Source organism: Zootermopsis nevadensis, unplaced genomic scaffold, assembly GCF_977971745.1.
Source record: "Zootermopsis nevadensis isolate Lab colony 2312 unplaced genomic scaffold, Znev_1.0 Znev_ptg000025l, whole genome shotgun sequence".
In the NCBI taxonomy this organism is placed as follows: Eukaryota; Metazoa; Arthropoda; class Insecta; order Blattodea; family Termopsidae; genus Zootermopsis; species Zootermopsis nevadensis.
In genome coordinates, this window is record NW_028259157.1 from 1,944,997 (window position 1) to 1,957,561 (window position 12,565).

Below are 12,565 nucleotides of genomic sequence, written 5' to 3' on the forward strand. Positions count from 1 at the left end.
TATTTTCTTAAAGTGAATAGTGGGGCCTAATACACTTCGGACGTCTGCACGAAAATATTTTTAGTGAATCTTGTAAAAGTTGTGATTCAAAAAATGTGTTATTATCGGTCCAATTTACGCAATGCTCATGTCAATATTTATCATAACTCTCAAAATTAGATATTCGTACAAGAAATGTCGGCTATTATACGATCTTTAACTTCTATTTGAAAATTTTTTTTAGTACAAAGAATATTTAACGAATGTTGTAAACGTTCGAAAACTGTACACCCCAAACTGCAGCAGCGTTTCTACATTTATTTTGTAATGTAATACTTTGATATTCCTTCATAAATTTAACATTTACAAATTTTTATTTAAATTAACTTTCACATATTAAGAACCTAATCTTTTTACGTGCATGCCGTTAAAATACATCTAAAAAATGTTCAAATAGTGGAATGATGTTAATGGATATGTACAGATCTCAAACTGAAGTTGTAACAGGTTGCAAGGAATTATTATCCTCGTCAGATCTCAACTCGTAAAAGCGTAATGGGTCAGCAAGTCAAAGAAATTCCAAGCCAGTCCATCTCTGATACCACAGAGAGTATTTCTTTCTCATTCTATTACTAACTCCTTTTATACTTCTCTTGGTTTCTGTATTGTCTATTCCTCCTATTTTGGGTGTCTTTGTCTTGCAGATTAAATCCGTATTTTCCTTTCCCTTTCATTTCAGCTCTCGTGTCTTCTCCCTTGAATTACCATGCCTCTCGGCCACTTCCATGCTGAGCAGGGTTCATGGGTCTGTTCGTGCCCCTTACGCGACCCAAAATGGGATATGCCACGTGGTTTGTAAACAGAACTGCACTATTCGTATGGAAAGCAAATGAGTTTAATATAACAGGTGCATTTTACTTTTCTTCTGCTGTTACAGCCATCTGACTGACGTTTGTCCTTTATGGGGCTGTGGTCCGTAATATTAAAAGACCAGTCTCTTGCCAGTCATCGTACACTGATAGAAACTAGTAATCATTTTAACGAGAAAAGTAAATGGAAATGGAATTTCTTTAAAATGTATTATCGATAGTGCAGGGAATAAGTGTAGCTGGTGATGGAAATTAGCGTTGACTCTAATATTAATGGTGACGAAAGCTAAAGCATAGCGCTGAGGGGGGAGAAAGAGGAATGAGAGAATTTGTAGAATGAAAACTGACTCGGTTGGGCGCATTTGTGAAACTTACTGTCACTGTCTGTCATTCCATGATTACCCATTCAAACTTCAGCTACAATTACACTAGTACGGACGAGCATTGATGTTAACCGTGTTAACCCAGCTAACGCTGAAAAAAAAAAGTAGGCTGTCTTACTTTCGTGGTTCAACGTTACTTGTGCACTAGAACACAGCAGAACCGATCAAATAAAATGCATCGTTAGGTACCACCAGCCACCCATCCACACGATATTAGTCAACTACTTGAGACTTAAGCTCACAGCAAGAGTTAACAAAGCAAACATAATCACACTTTTCTGGTTATTAATGCAGTTCATGTGATCGGTTCTGCTGTGTTCCAGTGTATGGAGTACGAAAGTAGTATACAAGGCTGTTTATTTTCCGTTTTCCAAAATGTTAGCCGGGTTAACACAACAAATGCTCCGTCACTGACAGTATTACAAAAATGTCTACGGCAAGATTAATATCTGGTAAATGGAACTAATAAGGCCCCAAGATATTCCGTGCTATAAAGTAAAATAACACACATGAATGATACTTACACATCCTCGAACTGGTTTGGTGATATATTGGCCACCTTTTCCACTTGCTTTATTTCTTGGCACATAGAACAGTCTTCCGGCGGTCGAAACGCTTTCAGGAGCTGGTCGGGCATGGAAATTGTGCACTGAAAAGACACACACAGAGACGTGCGTTAAAGCGAGTTGAATATGGTGGATCTGCATTCAAAACAGCGGCCTAAGGACATGAATAGTCGCCGATCCAACAGACAAGGAAAAAAGACGCTCGTAAAACTGCAATATTTCTTAATATAAACTAATTTGTAATCCGTCGGTCCATTACTGTAATTGAACCCCTATTATTTGGTCGAAGCGATTTAAGAATTCATGTCTCGATCAATGAATACATTATTAAATATTTTATTTCATTAATAAACACGCTAATAATAATAGTTTTAATGCAATATTATTTTCGAAATTCGTGAGACTTAGGCTAAAATTTGTGTGCATCCGTTGAGACGTGTGTTTTCACGGTGCGCGTTTTTCTTTATTGTCATGTAAAGATTAATAATTCTAAACTGGTGAGCTTAAGAAATCTAAGCATCTGTCAGTGCGATGCCTAATTAAAAGAAAACCAACAACTGACTCTCAATGTAGTCTTCCATGCGACAGACCCAGAGCTCGTCATCAGCGGGATTCAGTGATGATCGTCAAAGCTGGAGTCTGCTTCACTGACATAAACGTCGCTTTCATTCTGTTAGTGGACTCGACTTCTTGTGAAAAGTTTTATTTTTCTACAACGAATACTAAAAAGGCAAAAGATGATATGATATCTGATGTATATGCATCCGGAAAATGTGAACAGTGACGTAATTGCTAAACCTACGAGATCGAAGAAATAAGACATAAGAATGATTGAATCACCCATGGAAAAAGGACTACTGTCTGACTTCTGCACAAAAGCAACTATTTCCATTGAGTGATAACCTTAGAAAAGTAATTACAACTAAATTATTTGTAATGGAAGTGGAATTTACAAAACGAAACTCATTTAAGTTTCGTGGTTTAATTAAGACGTACTTAGTCCATCCCCTCCCCTGCTCCCCAGACGGACGATAAATGGCGGGAAGACGGAAGTGGCTCCGAAGCGAGTTCAGTCAGAAGCGTAAATCAGAAGAGAACTGAGTGAGCGCGTGAAGAACGCGGCGTTATAGTCTTACGGAAGACCGGATTATTGCTCCGGTTGCCGGCTACGTGTTATACCGATCTAACACGTGGTATGTTCGAACTGAATGTTTTAACGAACGCCAGTGGCTTGATTTCTGTTTACCGCAGTCTATTTTTCTACTTGTGGACTTGGAGGGGCGTCTGCTTCTGAGGCGACCTGTGCTGCCCAGTATTTTGGGAAGGGGATAACGAATCGGCCACGTTACAAAATCCGGTAAGATGAAATAGAGATCAGGGGATCTTTTTTAAAGAATAAAAATAATAAGAACATAACCACTGGCAAGGATGTGCAGATGTCTGACTGTGGGATTTGGATTAGAAGCAGCAGTGGGTGTTGCTATAACGTAACTATGATGCGTTAAAATGTAATTTGCCATGCTATAAAATGGCGTGGCAGTGTAAATGTGCCTAAATGTTTTCAGTGGCCATAAAGAGTGTCTTTCTATGGATAGATTCACTTTTAAACAACAAACTTCAATTTTACTCAATGACAACTAGGTTCAAGTCTGTTACTCCGCATACATGTTGTAGCCAAGGGTTTGAATACCGCAAGAAAAATGGCTGTATTTCTATGTCAATCTGTTTTCCTGTCTTATCTTACATTGACAGAGGTTTCTGAGATGGACGTGTCTTTACGTCACATTCGAAATAATATTTTACCGGGAAAATATGGAAATTTAGTTTTAAATTGTATTTCCTCGAGGTACGTAAAAATGGTTGTACCTTTAAATTAGCAGACCTGCCAATACTGTAGATGCATCTGTATAATATGGTGATTTCGAGTAAAAGTGAAAATAACATACAAAAAGATACTTTAACATAAACTGTTAAGAAGTTTGTCTAATATTTCGGCTACAGCGAAAAAGTAAAGAATATGAAGATTTGTTCAAAATAAGTACACTATGAATTTAAGAAACTGATATTTTAATAAATAGGATCGACGGCAGATAATTATTTTTAATTCTTGGCAGAGCTGTATGTTATTTATGATTTAAAAACAAATAACCACTTAAAATATGAATAAAATGCATCTAAATAAAGGGTAAGATCCTGTCAATGTCTCAATGTAGCCTTTTTAGTAGTACTGTGATATTTAATGTCCATATGTAAACTATAATTCATAGAACGTCTTTATTAATAACTTTTATTCATTCCTTAACACATGGTGACCTCATTTATTATTTGTTACACTATCCACTTGATGCCTATATCTTGATGTAGACCTATATGTTTTCCTCGCATATTTTTTACCTGAAACTCAGTTCTGTGACTGAATCTATAGCATGTTTTGCTCTGTCAAATAACTTATTAAGATTCAAAATTGTTCTTCAAATAACAAATATGCATATGAAAAAAACTGTCCTGTGGGATGTTGTGCCGTACAGTCTGATAGAGGTTCATCATTATCAGGGCTACTCATCGCTATGAAGACGGGGGCAGGACCTCTGAAATGTCCGTAAATTTCTACCAGACTACATTGCGCAACATCCCAGAAAACAGCCGTGAAAACCTAAAATCTCACCTATATATGCGGACGATGTAAGTTGTGAGTAATATACTATGCAAATCGTAAGTAAAATTTATGGCGGCTAATTTATCGATTCTGACACACAGAAAATATATATAGAGGTAAGGCTCATGTGTATCGTTGGAAAAGTGAAGCCATCTGACGGGTCCCTCTTTTTAGAAACTGCATATTTTGACTTCATCGGCTACACATGGACTGACTTCACATGATGCTTTGGCGCTTTTTAAGAAAATATGACACGCTACGGATTCTTATATGGAACTAAGTAAGAATTAAAGAGGAGGCTATGGAAAACTGCAAAAAAGGACCTTCATTGTTTGTATTATTTACCAAGTATTACTAGGCTGATCAGATTATAAAAATTGTGATTGGTTGATCATGCAGCACGCGAGGGAGAAATTATAATTCCATACATATTAAGATAGGAAAAGGATGGAACTAATCCAGTTACATACCCCGAAGTTTGTACGGAATATAACAAGGCCGTTAAAAAAGATCCGATGGGATCCGGTGCACGGCCCTTGTGAAACTTTGGGTTCCATACCCGACAGTATCTTCACTAAACTGACTCTGCTCCATGGGTTAGTTTGTGTCTGTGGTATTTTAAAGTGGTTTAACAACAACAGCGACTCAAGAAATGCAATTTTCTTCCTGCCTTCGAAGCGGTTCAGGGCGATGTTTTCTCGTCTTCCTGTCTACACTTGATACACTCGCTCTTTTGAGGGCACGTTAGCTATGAGTTTCCGGTCACTGCTGTTTCTAATATCACACGTTAACGCGTTAGAAGGCGACTGAGTGACGTCATTCACGTTGAGAATAGATTAAGTTCCGAGGTAGTTGTGTCGTTGGGAGGCATTTTAAAAAGTCTGTCATTACAGTTCGAGACCCGTACAGCACATGTGGGACTGTGTTAAAAAGAAATTTATGTGCTATTCATACAACTTCGGTGGTCGGTGAGAAGGGTTTACGTCAGTGCAAATTACCTTTGATTTAAGCCCTTCTTTCCGAACACCAAAGATATGTCTCTGTCCTCTTTTTTCACCTGTCATTCTGTGATTGCAGTTCAGTGATTTCCTGCAGTTTCATGAAGTGAATACCGCAATAAACTACCTTTACCGCAAGACCAGCTAAGTGCCATGAAACCCTTAACACACGACCGAGGAAATGATTATTTGCTGCTTCTCCAAGGATATACAATACAACTCATGGGGTTGTGACAGATGACTGGAGCAATAGTGGAATGACCATTGTCAGAGAAAACTAAGAAGCTGTTAGAAAAAACTTGCTCCAGTGGCATTTTACTCACTACTTGGAATCTCACTTGAAGTCATTTGGCACAGCCCAAAACTTCAAAAATGTATCTAGAAGCAACAACAACGACCAGAAATAAGGTTCATGATAAAATAAGGAGAATGATATGATATGGAAATAACTGTTGTTATTCAGCTCAATGATGAACACAAACAAAGTATGATAAATGATTAGGGAACAAGCAACTTGTTCATAATTGAGCTTAATGTTGGCTAACAAAATTAATTACGTTTCAGTATCGCCATTACCTTTCAAAGTTAATTTTAACCTAAGTCAAAATCTGGAGTGATTCAAACTTAATAATACACAACAGCGTCCGGCTTTTGCCAATAATATTAATTTATTAGGCAAAATAAACATAGGCTGAACATAAAAAGGAAAACAGAAGATATCCTACATGCTCATATCCTATCAGAAAGAATGACAAAATTATGTACAAGGCTATGTGGTAAAATGGTTGAAAATCTGGGTATGCAGTAGAAAATCAAAATGTTTCAATGAGGGAAAAATATGTACTCAGAGGTCCTTGCCGCCTCTATTATCAGGGTGATGATGACTTCTACCAGACTACACGGCGTTAAAACCCAGAAGACAGCCCTACTCGGACACACCGCCAAGGAAATCTCAAATTATAATTACAATGTTCCGTTAACTGGAAGGCGGTCAGAGATTAACTTATCTTTCTGAAACACCCTCTCTCCTTCCCTGACTCGTTCCAATAGTTCTGTCAGCTCTCAGTTAAAATTGTCATAAAAGGAAGTTGTATTTTGATAAAAAGAACAAAATATTATTGTCATCATTAAACACTCACTTCACAACATATTAGCTTCAGGCGCAAGTAATCGGAGCGTATATTTAGAAAAATTATGTTGGACATTGTTTATTTCTGAGGTATATTTAATATACGCGACGTTTCGGGAGTTATTCTAACTCCCATATTCAGGTGAATGTCGTGATATTAACTTTATTATTATTGTTGTTGTTGTGGAAACAGTCGGGATCAAACATAAAACCATTCGGAGGGTATTTCTCAAATACACCCCGGAAAATGGAAAATATCCAACACGATGTTCGTTCAATAAACCAAAAATGATCACAAACCATCAGAGAACCATTAATTGGAGCGGTCTTACCCTCTTAGCTAATTAGGAAACAAATTATGAGTTGTATCACCTTCTTACAAGTCTTCTGCAATGGGGTTATTTGAGACACGAGTTGTGAAATCATAGCTGCGGTGTCTGTGTTAAAAGATAACAGAGTAAACAATAATGTGCAGTGGCTTGAAGTTAGTTTAGGGTGGGGGTTAGGTTAGGACAAAGAGGGTAGAACCACCGCTTTGCTTTCCACAAAGCAAGGAGTAAATGTAGGGTCTTGGGGCTCTTGGGATAGCAGGACGATACCAAACATTTTATAATATGTATATTTTTCTAATGTTTATCTTATTCAAAATAATTATAACAACTTCATTACCCGTTACACAGTTTGAAATATGAAAATTATTTGACAAAAATTTAATTTGGAATAATTATTAGAATATGATAGGCTCACATTTTTGTTACAAGTACAACAAATGCACTATGGAAAACATTAGATGAAGAAACATGTACTTGGAATCCATTAATAAAATATCATATTCTAACATTACGGTTGACAAACCAAACAAAAACACAAAGGCGAAAAAACTTATTATTCCCACTCTAAACCCATTACCAGATAAAAGTATTTTCCTCATATTGGCAATATTATTTTCCCTTTCCCATTACTCTTCCTATTTCTGCATCGTGATGTGATGCAAAATGTTTACGTCCAGACCTGCAATGAGCATGTCAGAATTAATGCTCAAAGTTAGTTTAGATTCATATTATCAAAACCTTTCTGACAGATGTTTTCGGATATAAATTAGTAGTTTTGCATTGTCACCATGTTTACAACGTTTTAAGAAATTACATTGTCTAGTATTAACTTCGACGTAGCCATGTATACATCACCATAAATGTTTAAATTTTGTAGTTGTAGTGATCTGTCTGTTATAGCTAATAGTAGATTTAAAACACGAGTTCCAGCTCACATTTATTGACAAGAAAAAAAAAGGACCATCATACCCAATTGGGGGGGGGGGAGGTTGCAGACCACTTTTATGGACCAGTGTAATTTATGGAAACTGGATGCCGACAATTTGAAAGAGTGAAAGAGTCTGAAAATCGTATTTTTATATTATACTACTTTCATATTTTGTAAAACTAATAAATATTTCTTCATTATTTGAAATTAAATCAATTCTTTTATCATTATATTTGAATTATTTTACGAATAAGTGAGTATCATGACCGTAAAAATTATAAATAAAAACAGGAACAACATTTGGAAATTTAATAAATTTCTTATGTTCTTTAGAAGATTCATTGCTACATATCCAACACAATTTAACACTTCAAATGTCCTTCTACGTCTTACACAAAAACTGTTGAACAACTACAAAACTTTGAATCAAACTTATCCCACGGCATTGTTCTCTGAGTCTGTTATAATTTTTAGCTCAGTTTTACAAATATTTGCGTACTGGGACCCTGCATTTTTTAACTTTACTTGTAGATTGAAGTGGGCTTCATGGTCTGTTTTTTCCTTTGCGCTGGAACCCGCATTTTACTGCTTCTGATTTTAAACTGAAAAATGCATTTTCTGAGGCAGTAGAATCTTTAAGAACGAGTGCTTATTATCAAACAGAGATTAATTTTCAGATATCTACATTTTTATCAAAATTGTTCTTTCACGCAAAGAGTCATGTGTGATCTCAAATTAGGCATCATTAATACTTGGAATGAGTTCCTCATTTCAAGACGTACCTATACATCATCATAGAAGTCTCACAAACCTATCTACTTGTTTTTGCAGATAGACTTTGAATCATGGAACACGTCACCGGCAACAAACATTTCAGTGTTCTCTGATCACAGTGCTTTAAATGCAATACAAAACACGGGCCTATATTGATATTATGCGGTACACGTTGTTCCACTGTATTTTCGAAATATTTAAAGCATCAACAAGACGACGTCTTATTATTTAATCTCGCTGAACACGGATGTGTTGGAATCTATTCAACTATGCTTTAATTGCATTCCAAGTAATACGCTCTAGCGCAGTGCTGAGGTACAAGGGCAGAATTTCATCTGCAGCTAACGAATTCCAGACCGCACAAGAAACCAGTAATAAATAATAGAGAGCGGTTAAGAATAATGAAGGCCCTGTCCATTCACAAAGGCAATGATGCTAGTACACGCATTTTATAACGAAACTAAGAATAAAAAATAAAAATAAGATAATTATAGCGATCCTCAGACCACTGTATAGTGTGTCTAAACTAATTCACACTCGTCTTTTCTTTAAGAGCAAATTTTAGAACATATTATGTAGCTCAAACACTTTATTCCTATTAAGAATATTCACAACCTGCGGTCTAATGTAAGACTAATGTTATGTTTTTCACCTAACGACTTAGGTCTTGCCAACAACACGTTCTCTGACTCTGGCTTGCAGACGCTCAGGGTGGTTGTAGCTGTCTGTGGCTTCACACACTCCGGTTAATTGCGTTCGCTCTGCTCCTGTTACAAAATGAATGACGAAGATCTTATATTCGCGAATGCTCGATTTGTTGGCCACAAAGAAGACGATGAAAAAATCAGTCACTGCTGGATGGTATCAATTTTCAAAAGTAGAAATTAATGTAGTGGAACTGATCTTTTAAGTGTCTTAAGATCACACAACTCATATTTCAAGAATTACTGCAGAATGTCTCCTTCAGTCACTGATGACAAGTCTATTAATTTAGTTGGTTCCGAAGTAATGAGAACAGACAAAACATTAAAAAAGCTATTCCTGTGAAGGTGACATTAGCTGTAACGCTACGAAGCGAACACAAATACAGGACAGCAAATCAAGACCGTAGTCGCACTCTTTCAATCAAAACCAGCACCAAATGCAAACTAAAATGCCGTCAAAGCTGCAGTGGTAAGCCCCTAGACCCCACGTCTAATTCCGGTTGATCGCGCTGCTTGGGGCTCGTGAAGCCGTCCACATTGCGGAGGGGCCCACGAACACAAGCCGGAGACCGCGTTGCCTGGATATACATTTAGAGGTAATTTAAGCTTACACCTATTAACAAGCACTGCAATCACTGCCCATCTAAATATCCTTAATTTCTTAAAATACTAGAAATACTAGGTAAGAAGTTTAAATTATGACTTTCTTTGATGTGCACTTTTCCTTATTACGTTACAATAAATAATCAGGAATTAGGAAACGCTATGAAGAAGACTGTCTTTTAGGATGGTGCGCGGTGTTATCTGGTAGAAGTTTACGGACGTTTCAAAGAGACTTGACTGCTTACATCATCAGAGCAATCGCTCTGGTGATTACACGGCGCAACATCCCATAAGACATAACGTCTTTGTACCCACCGCCGTCAGAACCTGAAATCTCACCTAGAAAGCAGTAAAGATATGAAATATTTGCGTGGAGTACTAAGAAAACTAATATGATCCATAAAAAAAACTCAATTTCCAAACTAGGAACTGCGTAAGCTATACGGCAATCATAAAATGGAACGCTGTTTTTTCTTCAGATTGACTGTGGCGATGCAATACTTCCAACTCTTCACAGGTTTTACACTCTTTCCTAAAGAGGTCTGTAGGAACCGTGCCCCTGTACTGTACCCTGCAGACCCATTCGCTCCAATGGCAGTGACCTCGTTTTATCTGCGGACTTCCCACAAAACGGCTACAACAGTGATAGTTGTGTCGTGCATTAGAACAGATTCTATAGGCCCAAGGATTTCGAAGTTGGCTATACGCACTCACTGCCAAGCAATTTCCTCTCTGCAGACCTTTCAGTAAGCTTTTCCTTACAACCCCCTACTGAGAGAGAAAAACGGAGTGTCTTTGCACCTTTCAAGGAAATCTACAAGATACATTCACCTTTTGCCATTTAGGAATGTTTTTTTATTTATATTTCAAGGTTTCAGCTCTCTCTCTTTCTCACACTCATTCTCTTTTCTGGTTCTGGGTTGTCCCTTTAACTCTCCGCAGCGGCAAGTGAGATTATTCTCTCTCTACGAATCAGCTTACTAAGCAATAAAGTAAAAAAAGGTAAAGCTGTACCACTATACACCATGTAGTTACAGTAAAACCCCTCTAGTTGGACACCCCTCTATATTGGACACTTTTAATTGGAACCGGCGAATATCCTATAATTTTATATGTCCACAACACCCTATATCTTGGACACCCCTTTATCCTGGAACTTGTTCACCCCTTTTGTTGTAAGTTGGACAGGTTCATGCACTTGGCTTCAATGCTTTTATGGGAAACATTTACAGTTAGTATTTTGTTATTTTGAATTTCTTACTGATGAATGCCTTCTACCTGAGGATTAGCTTATGGTTGAGGGTGTGAGACATTGAACACATCATTGGAAAGCAGTGAAAATGTATAGTTATTCTTTTATTGAACCTTTCACTGGACTACAGTACGTAATGCTGGTACAGTTTTAACTTTGTCAGTACAGTACAACCCACTATAACGCGGGTCGCGGGGGACAAGGGTAAACTCGCGTGATAGAGAAACCGCGTTATTACGGGAGTGCATCAGAAAAATCGGTACAAGTACAGGACGTACTGTACGGTATGTACAGTATTGATAGACTATCGCCATTTAAGAGTATACATACTTATTTCACTATGCTACGATTGATTTTTATGGAAAAAGTAATAAATAATTAATTTGGCTTGCATTTTAATATAATTTTGAGTTCTGTGTGAAGGATAATTGATGATTTTTTTTTTTTTTTTTTGCTGCACTATGGGATACATGAGGTACCCGCGTTATATCTGGAACCGTGGTATAGCGAACCGCATTATAGAGGGGTTGTAATGTACTGTGCTTGCAACTGAGTTAAACAGTGTTAACAGAAATTACAGTAGTTAGATTATGTAAGTAAATAAATTACATTGTCGGTAAACGTAAAGTATTGGTGCCCTTCCCTTTGAGCTTATCCATGCAAGTTTAATTTAGTGAAAACAAAATTTGTAAAAATTTAATTTACTCTTTTGATTTTTCTTATCAGTAATTTCCTTTTTGGGAAGGGCTCCATAATACTCTACAATTACCACATTGTCATTACACCACAATTTGAATGGATGATTTTCCCCTTTCCCTCTATCCTGGACACCTCTGTAAGTTGGACACATTATCGTGGAACCGCAAGTGTCCAAGTTAGAGAGGTTTTACTGTACTTGGGAGGAGAGAGGTATAGCTCCTACTCATTCTTGACCTCGGCACTAGATGGGGTGAGTGGTCAGCATCACGCCCCGGCCGCACTTTACCCCCGGGAAAGGACCCCGGTACCCACTGGACAAGAGGCTGGGTGGCCCCAGAGCCGGCCTAGACACAGAGGGCGAGAGGAAAAATCCTCTGACCCTGTCGGGGACTAAATAATGCAGAACCAAACATCCTTTTTAATATTATTAGTCAAAATATTTTAACAAGTATATTTTTACTGAACAAACCTAACCTAACGTGAGAGTAGTCACAAATTACAGAAACTCACATAACTCTCGTACTTTTGTGACGTGAGTTATTTTACAGAAAAATACGGAAGCTTTCACAGTGCAGTTATATTTCTGATAAGACTGTACATTTAAGCCATGTCGATGCTGAGATCCTAAGATCTAAGTAACGTTATGATTTCTTCCAGTGAGATCCTGGGTTCTAGTACTTGCCTGTAAAATTT

At 37.4% G+C, this 12,565-nt stretch overlaps 1 protein-coding gene across 2 annotated transcripts in view; it reads right to left on the reverse strand.

Annotated features, from left to right (window-relative positions):
* The window catches only part of LOC110830228 (uncharacterized), a 279,207-nt gene that overhangs the window by 110,038 nt on the left and 156,604 nt on the right, over nucleotides 1–12,565 (reverse strand). For both annotated transcript variants that reach the window (XM_087355979.1, XM_087355980.1), the window contains one exon: nucleotides 1,756–1,880. In XM_087355979.1, the coding sequence (XP_087212105.1) occupies nucleotides 1,756–1,880 (125 nt within the window). The remainder of the gene's footprint in view (nucleotides 1–1,755; nucleotides 1,881–12,565) is intronic.